Source organism: Vicugna pacos, chromosome 9 (genome assembly GCF_048564905.1).
Source record: "Vicugna pacos chromosome 9, VicPac4, whole genome shotgun sequence".
NCBI lineage: Eukaryota > Metazoa > Chordata > Mammalia > Artiodactyla > Camelidae > Vicugna > Vicugna pacos.
The window spans coordinates 12,644,122-12,660,116 of NC_132995.1; the positions used below are offsets into that span (position 1 = coordinate 12,644,122).

The following is a 15,995-nucleotide window of genomic DNA, read 5'->3' on the forward strand; positions in this document are numbered from 1 at the left end:
TGGTCGGAAGTTGCCCAAGAGCGCTGGGGGGAAGGGCTCACCGTCATCATGTCATCACACTTCATGTCAGGCTCGTCCTCATCCTCGCTCTTGTTGTAGAACTTGCGGAAGAAGTTGAAGGCCACCACGGTGTACAGGTAGACCACCACCGCCAGGAGGCCCACGGTCATCACCAGCTGGGGGCAGGCAGGGGGCGGGTCAGCTCCATGCTCAGCTGGCCCCTCCACCATGCCCAGCCTTCTGGGTCCTGACCCTGCTTCTACCCAGGTGGCTCTCCCTGCTGGGGCCTCACAACCCACACCCACCCTGGCTCAGCCTGCCCGCCTGGCCCCTCCTCACCCTAGCCGCCCAGCCCTCACCCCTCCACCCTTGCTCAGACTGCCATGCTAGGCCCTGCCCGGCTCACATCCCTCAGGCAGGTCCTCTCCACACCTGTTTCCCATTGTGGGTGACCGAGGAAAGGATGGTGCGCAGTGTCTTGACCCCCATGGCAATGTCCAGGAGGTGAGCAGCAAAAAAGAAGTTGTTGTAGTGCCCCAGGAGGGACATCACCATGTACCAGCCCAGGTACAGGAAAGACTGTGGGCACACAGAGTCAGGGTCAGAGAGCATTCCCGAGGGTCAAGGAGAACTCGGGGAGCCCCCGGAACATTCAAGAGGGTCAGGTGTGCTCTGGGGGGTCAGGGTGCTATCTCTGGCTTGGGATTATTTGAAGGATCAGGAACACTCTAGAATAATGGAGCACTCTGGGTGGAGTTGAGGAACCCTCTGCAGGACATAGTCTGGAAATTCAAGAGCATTCTAGGGGACAAGGAGCCTTGGGGTGGGGGGTCAGAGGGTACCCTAGGAATAGAGGTGCACAGAGGCTCAGGAGTCAGTCCCTGGTCAGGGCTCCCTGGTGCTGGAGCCCCCAACCCTCCCAGGGCCCTTCTCCTGCAGGTCCCTCCCCCACCTACAAGTCCCTCCTCACATTGTCGGTGAAGATGACCCCGAACTTCCAGATCTGGTACTTGACGTCGATGGACATGAGCCTGTCAGGTGGAGGGAAGAGGGATGGCCAGATGCTGGAGGGTCAGACCCTGGCCACCTCCCCTGCCTGCCCCTGGCCTGGGCAGGATCACCCCTGGCTCACCAGGTAAGCAGCCCCGGCGGTGGTTCAGGCTTGCGTTCATTGTGCGCTGTGATCTCCAGCGTGGCCAGATCCATGCCCAGCAGCTCGGCAATCCGCTCCCGCCCATAGATGTCCCCGTGCTTGTCCAGGACCTGCACAGGAGAGCAGAGGGCAAGCAGACACCACTGGAGTGGGGCGAGTCATGGCCTGGGTTGGAGAGGCATCTGGGAACACTCTGAATTTTTTGTGTGAAAAATTGGGAATGCATTTTTCTGGGAAGAAGGGCCAGAGCTTTCTTCAGATCCTCAGGGGGAGGGTCCAAACGTGATAAAGGTCCAGTTAATTCATTAGCCAAATTATTTGGGATAATTTATTATTATTAGGCAGGTGGGCAAAGAATCCTATACAACTGGGCCGCCTGTCATCTATGGACTTATCTCCTCCCCTCACCCCCTTACTCACTCTGCTCCAGCCACACTGGCCCCCCTCACGGCTCCTCAAATATGCCAGGCACGTTCCTCCCCCAGGACCTTTGCACTGGCTGTTCCCCCTGCCTAGGGCGGTCTTCCCCCAGATTTCCACCTGGCTCACTCCCTTACCACCCTGCACAAGAAAGAGCAACCTCTCTGGGCCAGCACCCACGCACTCCCCAACCCTCTTACTGGATTATTTTTTCCTTCTGCAGCACTTATCACCACCTGAACACTATAAACGTGTTCCTCATCTGTCTGTCCCACTCGAGTATCAAAATGTGTTTACTGCTTGAAATGTATCTACTGCTTGGACTCCACGTCCCCCAAAATTGTTCCTGGCACGTAGTAGGTGCTCAATAAACATCTGTTGAGTGAATGAATGTATCAGCCAACATGTATCTTTTTTTTTTTAAGTGCAGGTACTGGGGATTGGACCCAGGACCTCATGGATGGTGGGCATGTGCTCTACCACTGAGTATACCGCAGCCCTAATGTTTTCCTATGGGCCAGATACTGCACACTTAGTAGGTCATATAAACTTTACAACAACCCTGTTGGGTCGGCCCTCTTATTACCTCACTTTGAAAGTGAGGGAAACTGAGACACCGAAAGGCTCACACAGCTAGGAGTAGAAAAACAAGACAGTCCAGCTCCTGAGTCTATGTGCTTAAAACAGAATGCTTTACTTCCTCTCCTAAAATTAATATTTATTGAGTACTTACTCTGTGCCAGGCACTACGTTATGCTTGCTATGCACATCTTCGCTTTCCAGAGAGGGGTGTGTGGTTATCATGCCTATTTCCAGATGGGCAAACTGAGGTGCTCCCTCAGCAAATCTCCTCGCCCAAGGTCACACACAAAGCGAGTGCTTGATGGGGCTTAGATGGCCAGGTGGCAGGAAGGGACCCAGCCCAGGAGGCCCATCTACTGCCCCATTCACATTCTCTCACCTTCCGCTTGACGAACTTGTCCCAGTAGTTGCTGGGAAAAGACCTGCCGAGAGAAAGAGGCCACAAGATGTCAGGGCAGGAGGGAAGAGGAGCCACCAGCCAGGCCAGGGGGCTTTGGAATTCCAGTCCTTTTCTCCCAGGGGACTCCACACAATGGGGTCGCATCTCACTCGGGGTCAGGCCCTAAAGACCCTGTGCCAGGTGAAGTTTGTCCAAGGTCAACCCCTTCCCCCCTACTGCCATCTTTTGGGGAGCTTAGGGGAGGTAGGTGGCTTGCACTTGGAGCCGGGATGTGCAAAAACAAAAAACAAAAAAACCCAAAAAACATAGACCTGAATTCAGGTGGGGAGGCAGGGCCAGCGGTCTGGCCTTGCTCTGGCTCTGGGGAACGGTGTGCTTTCTCACTGTTTCATTTAATTTTGTTTGATGAATCAGGCTCTTTAGTTACCAGTTTTATAAATGACGAGTTGATGCTCTAACATCCTGCCAAGGTGGCCAATGGGTTTTGTTTGCAGGGGGTGGGATGGGGAGTGGAACAGAGATTTACTATGAATCCATGGATTTAGATCTATTTGCTGTTTCAATGCGTGGCCCTTCCTGTCCTTCCTGATGCTCAAATTGTCCCTGATTTTCCCAGTGGGGGCCCCTTCTAGCTGGTGTCTGGGTCCTTTCAGCCTGTCACCATTTTTCATTGAGCACATCATTGCTTTCTGACAAGGTAATCCAGTCTCATCTTGCATTTCCCTGCCCCAGCCCTGAAATCTGCCACTTCTCCAAGCTGCTTGGTTCCTCGTTGAGGAAAATGGTATTTAGAAGTCAAGGTCTTAGGTGGGTAGGTATAGCTTAGTGGTAGAGCACATGCTTAGCATGCACAAGGTCCTGGGTTCAATCCCCAGTACCTCCATTAAAAAAAAAGATAAATAAATAACCTAATCCCCTCCCAAAAAAACCCACTAAGTAAATAAATAACAACAACAAAAAAAAGAAGTCAAGGTCCTGGGCAGACACTATTTTAAACAGTTTGTCAAGTACATGTACTTGAATGTGTGTAATTTAAATGTGCCTTTGATGGTGATGAGGAGAGCACAGGATGTCCTTGGTATGACTTCTCTCTCCTCACACTCCTTCACTAGGCAGGACCCCATAATAAAATACCTTCCAACCCTCATCTAGGACTTTCTGAGCCCTAGAAACCACACTAACTCATTTCATAGTCACAGGGTCCTTGTGAGGTCGGTGCTATTATTTATCCCCACTTTACAGATGAGGAAACGGAGGCACAGAGAAGCTAAGATTTGACCAGGAACTCCCAGGTAGGGTGGGGCCAACCCAGGGTTCCAACCTGCTGGGGCATTTTATTCTGCACATGCCTCCCTCTCACGACACAGCCCTGCCATAGGAACACTAAGTTGGGACCTGACCTGGGTGAAATGAAAGGGGCTGGGAGTGTACTTTGGGGGTCCAGAGTCCCACCACACTGCCCTCACAACCCTCATTCCCTCTCTGGGCTCAGTTTAAAAACCAAATGATTTCCTATATTTCCCATTCATGGCACCTGGTGAGAAGCACATGTAGGGACAGAGTTTAAAATGCAGGTTCCTGGGCGCCACCTCAGATCCTCTGAACTGGAATCCCCAGGGCTGGGGCCCAGGAATCTGTATGTGTCACCGGCACTCCCACTGGTATTTTAATGCCCGGGAAATTTGTTGTATTATGAAGAGGGAGGCGAAGGCTTGGGGAGAATGAGTCAGGACTGCAGTGACTGGAAGGAACCCTGGTCACACCCGGACTGGAGTGGAAACCCACTTCCCCCACCCACCACGACGCGGGGGCTGGGCCCTTACGGCGTGTTGAGCACCAGCCGGTCCCACTGCCCCTTCACGTCATCGTCCTCAGGCTGCTCCGTGATGTAGAGGCCGTCAAACTCCAGCTTCCGGGCCAGCTCCTTCTCCCGCTTAAAGATCACTAGGGGCACCTACATTGTTCAGGGAGGCAAAGGGGTGGGTGTCAGGCACCTCAGGAGACCACAGCCTCGGCAGGAGCCAGATGATCTGGCTGGAGCCTGCATGAGACCCCCCATTCCTAGAGTGATCAGGGCAGTAAGGGGGCAAGGTGGTCAGAGGGTCAGGGCTGAGAGGGGAAAAGAAAAACAGGAAGAGCCCAGAAGTGGTGCCTGCTGCAGCCTGGGGCCTCCCAAGGGAAGAAGGAGGAATAACACGGGCAGGTGAAAGGAGGTGGAAGTAGGGCGGGGCATTCCAGGCCGAGGGAGCAGCAGGCATCAAAGGACCCCTGTTTGTCCAATTGTAAAGTATCAAGATTTGCTGAACAGTCGGATCTCATGGAATCCAAATTGAAGTTCTCATCACACACCTCATGGGGCATCACAAACTTTAGGCACAGGTGACGTCAGAATCCACACCCCGCTGTGAGCGCCCATGTTATGTCTGAGACCCACAGACGGTCACAGATATTAACTCACTAGCTGAACAACATGCAGAAAATAGTATTCCCAGTGACAAATTTTGCTTCTTGATCCAAAAATTACCATTGCCACAGGACCTGACTCCTTGGCTGAGACCCACATCAGTTCCCAGTTTGAATATCATCCTTGCTGAAGACCCCAACCCTGTATTCAGTCCTCTGACTCTTACCCCAACCTGAGCAAGGCCCTCTCTGTCCCAGCCACTGTGTGAGATCCCCTAGCCCCAGCCCCAGACACACACGAGCCCCAGCCCCCCGGGCTGTGGTCCTGGCCCACCTTGAGGCAGTTGTAGCCAATGATGCAGAGAAAGGCCACCAGTGTGTGCAGCAGGCTCAGACATCGCAAGGCAGGTTCCATGTAGCCTGTGCTCTCCTCCAGGAAGTAGTACACCATGTTCTCATCCTCATCGCCCTCTGCTTCCTCTCCAGCCCCCGAGCCCCAGCCAGAGCCGCCACCAGACCCGGCACCTGACAGGTCTCCAGCTGCTGAGCCCTCCATGTCATCCTCTCCAGGTGGAGAGTCTGAGACCTGAAGGGAAGCAGAGATCAGTTGAGGAGAGGGGGGACCAGGCGTCCTGGTACCTGGTCTGCCATACCTGGAACCCACTGACAAAATCAACAGCCTCCATTCCCGAGGTTTGTCTCAGCCCTTGTCAGATACAGTCTTGGTAGGACTGTCAATCAAGATCCAGGGGTGGGCCCAAGACCCTGGCTGGCAAATTAGACTCTGTCCTGGGAATCTTACTATTGAACTGAGTGACAGGAGAACTGAAAACAGGGTTGATTTGCCTTGATAGTGGAGCCCTAAGAAGACTAATTTTAACACTAATATTAACATTAATACTAAAATTAGTAGTATTAGTTAATATTTATACAGCACCTTTATATGCCAGGTAGTGTTCTCAGTGATTTACACATGTTAATTCTCTTAATTCCTACGGCTCTAAGATGTCAGCACTGTTATTATCCCATACTACAGATGAGGAAATTAAGGCACAGAAAGATTAAGCACTTTGCTTAACGTCATACAGCCAGGGAGTGGTGGAGCCAGAATCTGGTCCTACAGAAGCCATGCTCTGATCACTCGGCTAGACTGCCTCTCCATCCTGCTATCTAGATCCCTGGCAAGACCACAAGGATCCGTTTGTCCTTTAGAAGGCCTGCTTCTTAGCCCTCTCCTTCTGTTCCAGAAGCTGCCCATCTCCTCCTTCCCACAAATTCCTCTTTAGCTTATGTGAAAGTGAAGAAATGTGACTGAATCGGTGGGTGTTGCTTGGAGGTGAAGGCAGGCCTGTACCCATGGGCACAGGGCTGGCAAGTCGCCGAGTTGAGTGTGGAACTCAGAACTGGCTTCCTGCTCTCCCTCCTGCAGGCACTCAGGCATTTGTTCTAGATGGACCCAGATACCCACACTCACCCCCACAGGGGTCCCAAGATGTAGATGTCCAGCCTGAACCTTCCTGGGGCCCCTGAGCCCAACATCTTGTCCGTGGTGAACTACAAGGGCCCTGGAAACCTGTGAAGGGCTGAGCCTCCCGCCCCACAGCCCAGATAAGCGCCTGATTCTCCTGGCCCCTCCTGACCAGCACCTTATAAAACAGCAAGATGAAGTTGATGGCAAACGCCAAGAAGAGAGCAAGGAATCGCAGAGTGTAAAAGTTCCGGGAGAGGTAGTTCTGAGATGAGGAGAGAAAGAGAAAGACAGAGCTCACAGTCCACCCTCTTGCCTGGAGAGTTCATCCCATCACTCACCCAACCCAAGCACTGGGGTCCTCAGTATCTGGCCCCACACCCTCCCATTCATTGAGTGCTTACTGCATACCAAGCCCCGGGCTAAGAGTTTTATATGAATGAACCTGTTTAACTCTCACACAATCCTATGAAGTGGGGACTGCTGATATGACTGCTTTACAGATGAGGAAACAGAGGCTCAGGGAGGTGAGCTACCTTGTTCAAGGTCACATAGCCAAGAAGTGGCAGCCAGGCAGTCCAGCTCCAGAGTCCACACTCCCAACCAGTCTGCCATGCTGCTTCCTGGGTGAGGTGACCTGGTCTGCTTTACCCCAGGCAGAGGACATCTATGTCGACCTCTCCCTTCCCCTTTTTTTCTCCACTGTTCTCTCCATCCCTGACTCTTCCCACAAATCCTCACTGACCCGCCTCTGTCCAACATGTTTCCCTCAGCCCCTCATGTCAGGCTGGCGTGAGGAGGAGACAGGACAGGTGGAGCCCTGGACCCTGCCCTCCCAAGTGCCCTCCCTCCCTTCTTCCTGGCCTGGATGAGAAGATGAGTTCTGCCCCCACAGGAGGAGGCGGGGCTGGTGTAGCAGCGCCTACCCAAAGGCTGAGAGCCACAAATTAGGTCACGGAACACAGAGCCATGACCTCCTGGATTTAGCTCTGGATAGAGGATGTGGGTGGGAAGCCAAGGCTGGTGACTCCAGATGAGTAAAGGCATAGAGGTTGGAATAAGGATTGTGAGCAGGGAGAGGCCAAGGAGCCAAGTGGGGACCACCTGAAAATGCTGCTCTGTGCCCAGGTCCTGCTCTGCCCGGGGACATCTCTGCCCTCTGCCCAGTGTGGCTGCCCCTCAGAGAGGAGTCTGGCACAGATGGGCTCAAGAACAGGGTGCGAGTAGAGGTGCTGTGAATGCGGGGAGAGGAGGCTTCAGCGTGCCCTTGCTGGGTCCTCACCAAGAACTTCACCCTCTGTACTTCCAGTTCTCCCCAGAACTCCAGGCCCCCACCTCCAGCCTCCTCCTTCTTTGGAAGGGGTGGAGGAGCTGTCTTCTTGGGGGGCTCTGGTGGGGGCTCGGGGACTTCTTGCTTCTCCCCATTCTCAGCACTGCAGGCCAGGACAGAGAAAGAGTGAGGAGGTGCCTGGGAAATGCATGCATGCATGCATTCATTCATTCATTCAAGGCCATGTACTGGTGCCCACCCCATGCCTGGTCCAGGCCTAGATGGTGCTGGGGACATAGTAGTGAGACAACTTCTAGTCCTGTCCTCATGGGGCTCTGATCCAGTGAGGGTACAGACAGTACCCTAGGCAGTAGCATCCCAGAGTGGTCGGGGCTGGGATGCGGCAAGCTTGGGGGCATACGGGAGCCCAGAGGAGACACCTCTTCAACTTAGGGGGTGGGTGTAAGGTAGGCTTCCTGAAGAAGGAGACATGTGAGCCAAGATGGGGAGGAGGAGGGAGGCTGAGATGAAGCATGGGGGATGGTGTTGCGGGCGGAAGGAATGGCTGGTAGAAAGGCCTGGGGGTAAGAGAGGAGCATTCATTTGTCTGGGCTGGGTGATGCTGAGGTCACAGAGTGACCAGGACAGCCTCAGGAGCTGACCTCAGGAGGCTCCCAGACTAGGAGGGAGGCAGTGATAGGGGCTGGGCCCCTTGGACCCCAAAGTCACTCACTCAGCTTTCTCAGGCTCTGGCTCTGGCTCTGGCTCTGGCTCTGGCTCGGGAGGCAGCTCCTCTTCCTCTCCATCCACCTGGGGGCAGGGCAAGCATCAGGGCCGAGTTATACCCCAAGTGCTTCTCAGTGCTGCCCTGCCTATTCATCTCTGTGTCCCTTTCTAAGTTTTACTTTCTCCCCCACTAGAAGCGGCATTATGATTCTCATTTTACAGAGGGGAAACTGCGGCTCAGAGAGGTGGAGTGCCTCGGCCAAAGCTAGTGCAGAATCAGGCTGACTCCAAGTGGAGCTCTTCTCCCCCCAGGGCTTCCCATTACCTTGACAACCACACCCACCTGGCACTCATTGCACTGAGGGCCTGAGGATGCTAGGGGCTTTTGTAACGTGGGCTCATTAATTTACCACAAGGGTCAATCTCTGAAGGTCTTCCCCAGTGTCCCCAACCCTCTCTTGGGTCTTCCTAGTTCTTGGTCCCGCTTTCCCTCTAATTTGGTCTCTGGATCTCCTGCTCTATCTGGCGCCAGATGATCTTTTTCTCTGCCTCTCCCAGAAACACTATCTTTTCACCTCGAGCCTTCCTCCAGGTCTCCATCTCTGCGTGTCTCTCAGGCTCTCGTGCGCCGACCCCTCTACCCCACCTCGGTCTATTAGAGTCTCTCTTCCCCCTCTCTTCCTCCCTCCAACCCACAATCTCTCCAAAACCCTGAAGCCCCCGCCTTCCCTCTCACCCCCAGCTTCCTCTTGATGATGGGGGAGCCCTCGGGAGTGGGCGGCTCCACCGGCGTCGTATCACCCATGTCCCCGAGGCCGCCCGCCCCTTCGGGCCGGAAGGGGCCCCCCTCGGCCACGGCCACCGCCCGGTCGGCGCCTCCAGGGCCGGCCTCCTCCGCCGCCGCCTCCTCGTCGCCCACGCCCTCCGCAGCATCGCCCGCGCCCTCGCCCGCATCTTCGCCGTCCGCGTCGCCACCGGGCCCGGTCGGCTGCTCGCCGTGCACCTCGTCTCCCGTGGGGTCGGGCATGCCCGCCAGCAGCTCCGTCACCGTCACCTTCTTGGCGCCCTCCACCAGGCCGCCGCCGAAGAGCGAGCCCCAGAGCAGGCGCAGCGCGCCCGTCGCCGCCCCCGCGCCCGCCGCCCCCGCGCGCGCCAGCACCGCCCAGAGCAGCGCGGCCACCGCCGTGGCCGCCTCGCGCGCCGTGAGCCGCCGCAGCCGCCGCACGCGCCGCCGCAGGCTGCGGTAGCTGAGGCCGCGCAGGGCCCGGCCCGCCGCCGCCGTCAGCTGCGCCGTCAAGCCCGCCGCCGCCGTGGCCGCCGCGCCCTCGGGCCTTGCCGCGCCCTCCTCCGCGCCCTCGGCGCCCAGCTCCGCCGCGCCGACGACCGCGCCCTCGTCATCGTTCTCCTCCGGCTCGCCCTCGGTCTCCGAGATCTGCGCGGCGATCTGCATCTCGAAGATGGTGTCCTCGCAGAAGCTCACGAAGAGCTCCATCTTCTCCGATTCGCCGCCCTCGTTCACCACGTCGAAGATGAACTGACGCTTCGACTCCTTCACCTGCAACGCGGGACAGAGGGGACGTGATGGGGGCGCCATCCGCAGGGACTTGGGACAACAGCCTTGGCAGCTGCAAGCGTTCGCCGCTGCAGCCTCTGTTCTAAGCATTGTCATTGTTTTTATTATCAATAGCAAACCTATACAGCGCTCGCTGTAGGTGCACTGGTAAGAACTTCGATGAGGCCGGGCCCTGTATCAGGCATTTTCCATATGGTATCTCATGTAATCCTCACAAGCCATCCTAGAGGTCGAGGCTATTATCCCCATTTTACAGATGAGTAAATGGAGGCCCAGAAAGCCATGTGCCCAGGGTGACGCACCTGAGAGGTGGTAGGTGTACGATTCAAATTACCAACAAGGTGGTTCCAGAATCTATGCTTTTGGCTTCTTTGAAAGACGGAGCACAGTGGTTTTTGGCAACTGTTCTGCAACCAGACTGCCTGGGTTCTAATCCTGATTCTACCACTGAGTTACACATAACTCTCTAGGCCTATTTCCCCTTCTGTAAATCGGAGAATAACAGTAGGGCCTATGGGTAATAGGATTAGTGTGAGGATTAAGTGAATTGATAGATGCACAGTGCCTGGCCCCTACCAGATGCTGTATAGTGTTTGCTATTGTATTGCTGCATGAGCGCTGGGGGCCATGCAGGCAGATGTGGACTCTGGAGCATCAGGAGAGAGTGGGAATGTGAGTCATGAACAGGAGGAAATGTTTAGAGAGGAAGAATGCTATGAGAAAGAGTGCACACATAGGGTGCACGTAAGGGGTTGGGGGGGACAGAGCTCCCACCGCATCACAGGTACAAGGGTGTGCACGGCCAGTAGGGAACCAGGGCTTCCAGCAGATGCAAGGATGGTGCAATGGCTTGTAAGCCAGATCGGAGAGGAGGGTGAGTATGCAGTGGTGCCCCAAGGGACACAGGTGAGTGTGCAAAACCTTGGGGTTCCAGTGGAATATGTGAAAAAGCTGATGTGCAAGAGTCTTGTGAGAGGGCACCAGGGATTAAGGGAGGGATAGTGGTCAAGGAGTGTGTGGAGGCATGGGAGGATGTGGGAAGAATGCAACCATGCAGGGTGCAGTGTGCACGGCAGACAATGGGCACATAGGGCAGGCATGCAAGGGCCTGGGCAAAACCGAGGGCGGAGGGGTGTGAGTGTGGGAAGGGTCTCTAATTCATACGTCAGTGCATGTGCAGCGGGATAAACGTGCAGGGGGACTTGGGAGTCAGCATAAGAGGGCTTGGAACATGAGGGTGGGGCTTAGGGTGGGGCACAAGCCCAGGTGTGCATGAGCCAGGTGGCACTGAGGAAATGCGAGGAGCCCAGGTGTTGAGGAGATGATGGGGGTGCAAGCCGCATGGACTTCGAGTGTAAGTGGGGAAGGGGGTGCAAGAGCAGGTGGGAGGAGCAGGCAGGTGCTTGGGGCATGTGAGGAACAAAGAGGAATTGTGAGTGCCCAGGGTAGGGAAGTGCATTGTGAGTGTGAGCTGGAGGACCACTGGGACCACAGGGGCAGGGCTGGGGGCTGAGTGTGCAGGTGGAGCTCATGGGAGTGCAAGAGAATGTGGGAACTACATACATGCTAAGTGTATGAGGTGGGCTGGGGTGTGCCAGGGCCACATGACTGTACTCCTGGAGCAAGTGAGTACATAAGGGGCATTCAAACACTTGTGGACTGGGCATATTAGGGGCACATCAGGACAAGGAGTAGATTTGGCCACCAAGGACATGCAGGGGCTCTTGTAGGTGAGTTTGAGAGGGTGGTTCCAGTGTGCAGGGGTGAGCATGAGGGTGCCAGGGCTATAGGAAGGCACATGCAGGTGAATGAGTGAGGGGTGGACAACCATATGCTGTGCCAGGGCTGCAGGAAGACACACTGGCATCCTCAGAGTGAGTACAGGAGATGTGCACCCACGTGTGCACCCAGAATCAGTGGAATGGGCATTGTGTGCTAGGAACTCAGAGGGCATTTGGGGGCACATGTGGTGATTGGTAAGGGGTGGGCCAGCATACAGGGCACCTCAAAGTAAGATTACAAAAGAGTGGGTGTGGGCAGGCCAGCGCCAAGAGATGGCACACCAGGGACTGGGAAGGTGAGCCAGGTGTGCATAACCACGTGGGTTCAAGTACCTGAGCATGTGGATGTGGCTGCATCAGGAATATAAGAGCTCCCAGTGTGAGTGTGCAAGTGGCAGGCACGGTGTGGGGGCGGCCACCCTGAGGGCACAAGGATGCTGCTGCGTGTATAAGGGTATATGTCCACGTGTGCGCCGAGTCTGTAAGAGGTGGACGTGGGAGAACCGGGGATGTGCAAGGACACAGCAGCGCTCATATGATGTGTGCCAAAGGGTGGGCATGGGCTTGCATGAGCAGAGCAGGGGCCCACGAGGGTCTGCAGAGCAGAGGTGTGAAGTGTAGAGAGCCTCTTGTGGGGTCCAAGCGTGCGAGGAGCATGCCCCGAAGCCCCGGGAAGCCAGCATGCACTTGCGCAGGTCCGCTGACCTGGGGCATCTCCCACTGGGCGCGGTTGGTCTCCGAGATCTCGAAGTAGATGCGCTCGATGCGGCGCGAGGCGCCCATGATCTCGATGCGGCCCAGGTAGGGCCGGAAGTATTCCAGGATGCTCTCTGCCAGCTCAAGGAAGTTGCGCAGGCGCGGGTCGTGCGGCACGTGCTCCGATAGGTTGGTTAGCAGAACCGCCACATTGAAGCCGATGTCGCGGGCTGGCTCCTGGAAGCGGTTGGCGAACTCCTCGCAGTCAATCATCTCGTTCTCATCGGCTTCGGAGCACGAAAGCAGGAACTGGATTTCCGGACCGGTGAACTGCTTCTGGCTGTCCATGGCCTGGAGGGTGGGCAGAGGTGAGCAGGGGAGGCCAGAGGGGTGGCCTAGGGAGCCCCAGTGCTCTTCCTGAAACAACTGTGGACTTTTTATAAAGACAGAAAGGTCAGAATTATAACCAGCATCCAAGGCTGACACCCAGCAGGTTGGTGTGGGTAAGGCTGTTCCAGCCATTAAAATACTGAATGCTGCATTTCCACAAAGCTGAGCCACCATCTGCTGTAAGATACATTCCATTTTCAGAGATGGTAAGATGTGAATTGATGAAACTCAGCATTTGTGTAGCAGTTGGTAAAGGGATGCTGCTGCAAGCTCCCTGTGTGCCAGTCCTGGTGGCCCCTGCAGGCCTGCTCTCCTCCCCTGCATGATGGCACCTGTGGCCTGTACCAGGGGCTCTCTTGACCCTCTGGCTGCAGGTGGGGCCCATCCAGTTGGGTCAGGGAGCAGGAGGACAATGGAGTTGTGCATTTCTCTCCCTGGCTCCCTCCCCGTGCTGGCTGTGTCCTTCACTCAAAGGTCAGTTGAACCAACTTGTCCACACAGCTCCTTCTGTCTCCAAATTAGATAATTACTCTTTCATCCAGGCCAGCCCCCTCAAGGCTTGGGCCCTGAATGATCAATGCCACCAACTCTGCCCCTTCCTCGAAGCCATTTGTTTCCCACTCCAGCAACTAAATAGACACCTGACAGAGTGGAGGCCTCTGAATTTCAACTGGGAATAAAGAGTCATATGTCCATCACCTCAGAATTAATAAATGCTCATGATGACATATTTTTTAACTACGATACATTTAAGAACTAAAACATGACAGGTATGATTGGAGCCCTCGGTGTTCCCTTCTCTTGCTCAATCCCCTCAACCCTCCCCCAAGGTAACCACATGGAGTTGGTGTATCCTTCCAAAGAAGTATGTATCACATGATGATATTATGCTTAGTGAAATAAGTCCAACAGACAAATACTGTATATTATCACTTATATGTGGAATCTTAAAAAATAAACGAATGAATATAACAAAACAGAGACAGACTCACAGATATATAGAGAACCAACTAGTGGTTACCTGTAGGGAGAGGGAAGAGGGGAGGGGAAAGGTAGGGATGGGGATTAAGAGGTATATATATAAATATATATATATTTATATATATATATAAAATAAATAAGCTACAAGGACATATTGTACAGCACAGAGAATATAGTCAACATTTTATAATAACTTTAAACAGAATATGATCTATAAAAATAGTGAATCACTATTTTCTCTAACTGAAACTAATACTGTAAATCCACTATGTTTCAATAAAAAATGTCAGTATTTCTACTACCTACATTCTGACATTTTCCCAGAAAAATATATAATGTCCTATGCATTTTGATTTAAAGAATTGTTATTATAACCATGTAATTTGAAACTTGCTCTTATCATTCATGTTTTCAAGATCTATCCACATTGATATATAGATCAAATGATGCATTTTCACTGCTGTGTAGTATTCCTGTTTTATAAGTACAACCCTCCTGATGACGGACATTTAGGTTGCTTCCAGTTTTTTACTTTACAGACAACACTTTCATTGAACATTTTTATGTTTTTTTTCTTAAATGGAGGTACTGGGGATTGAACCTAGGACCTCATACTTGCCAAGCATGTGCTCTACCACTGAGTTATTACCCTCCCCCCCGACCTCATTGAACATTCTCGTGCTGATCTCCGATAAACTTTTTGCAAGAGGTTCTCTGGGGCGGTCTTTCAAATGTTTTGACCGCACCCTCAGTAAGGATGGATTTTACAATGTGATCCAAAAAAAAAGGGTTTCATGACACAATTCTGACTTTCGCTATGCAACACACTCTGCAATGTTCTATTCTATTTTATTTTTAAAGATGCTGGTCATGACTTATCTAAATTAATTTCATGACCAACAGATGGGTTGCAGTGTGCAATCTGAGAAACGCTGCTCTAGGGTATGAACAGAAGCGAAATTTTCTGTCTGTAAAAAGTGCTTTGTAGCCAAGAACTTTGCAAAATGCTTTCTAAATGAGTAACATGCTTTGCAAATCATGAAGGGCTCTAGAAACCACAGAGTGTGGAGACATAATCACACAGGAACTCTCCACCTTCTACTGCTACTCCATCAACCTGATTCCTTCCCTTATGATGCAGTGTGACACTGCCCCTCTTAAAATCTGATGCCCTCCAACTCCGCTCCACACGGGGCTGTGGACTCCATCTCCTCCATTCAGTCCCGGACTGTGCCCTTGTGATTTGCTGCTCTCCCTTTGTCATTGTCCACTTGCCTAACTCCTTTTGAAGTACCTTCTTCTCTGACTTTTGTCAGCTTTCTTTGCTGGAGTCTCCTTCTCCTCCAGACCTGGAATTTGCATGCTTTTCTTGAGATACATACTCTCCCTGGAGATCTCATTGACGCCCAAGGCTCTGCTTGCCATCCCATGCCAATGACTATGAAGTCTACATCCCAGCCCTGGCTGCTCCCCAGAGTCCATGCACTTATAGCCGAAGCCCACTTGACATCTCTTTGCGAAAATGGCCAAAACTGAACTCTTGATTTCAAAACCTCTCCTCCCACAGTCTTACCCATCTCAGGAATAGCATCGCCACCCACCCAGGTGCTTAAGTTAAAATCTTTGAGTCATCCTTGATTTCTCTCTTTTATCTCACTACCCACACCTAATCCATCAGCAAATCTGTCAGCTCTGCTTTCAACAGATCTAGGACACACACACTTCTGCCCCCTCCATGGTCTCCACTCTGGTCCCCCAAGGGACCATCACACAACCTCCTCCCTGCTCCTCTTCTGTCCCCACAGACTCTTCCCACACGTAGCTGGGGGGACCCTGTAAACATCTGAGTCAGGTCACATCCCTCCCCACTCAGAATCCTCACTTAGCTCCATATTATTCAGGTTAAAAGTCAGAGTATCCCCCTGCAGCCAACCAGGTCCTGCACACCTGCCCGCTTCACCTCTCAGGCTTTATTTTTCCCTCTCCTCAAAGGCCCTCTCCGTCCACACTGGCCTCTTTTGCATCCCCCCTGTTCCCATCTTTCAGCCTTTACACCTGCTGTCCCCTCTGCCGGGAATGCCACAACCTCCCCCACCTTCACAGGGGACTTTATAGCTCTTAGGTTCAATGTCCTCTTCTAGAAAGACCTTCC

General features: G+C 53.4%; 1 protein-coding gene across 1 annotated transcript in view; it reads right to left on the minus strand.

Moving 5' to 3' along the window:
- Nucleotides 1–15,995, minus strand: part of RYR1 (ryanodine receptor 1) — a 107,011-nt gene that overhangs the window by 3,031 nt on the left and 87,985 nt on the right. Inside the window, exons 88-99 of the mRNA XM_072966406.1 lie at nt 12,482–12,823; nt 9,159–9,977; nt 8,430–8,506; nt 7,709–7,859; nt 6,605–6,691; nt 5,293–5,544; nt 4,379–4,509; nt 2,535–2,577; nt 1,133–1,263; nt 971–1,031; nt 433–579; nt 42–176 (exon numbers count right to left, since the gene is read on the minus strand). Of these exons, the coding sequence (XP_072822507.1) occupies nt 42–176; nt 433–579; nt 971–1,031; nt 1,133–1,263; nt 2,535–2,577; nt 4,379–4,509; nt 5,293–5,544; nt 6,605–6,691; nt 7,709–7,859; nt 8,430–8,506; nt 9,159–9,977; nt 12,482–12,823 (2,376 nt within the window). The remainder of the gene's footprint in view (nt 1–41; nt 177–432; nt 580–970; nt 1,032–1,132; nt 1,264–2,534; nt 2,578–4,378; nt 4,510–5,292; nt 5,545–6,604; nt 6,692–7,708; nt 7,860–8,429; nt 8,507–9,158; nt 9,978–12,481; nt 12,824–15,995) is intronic.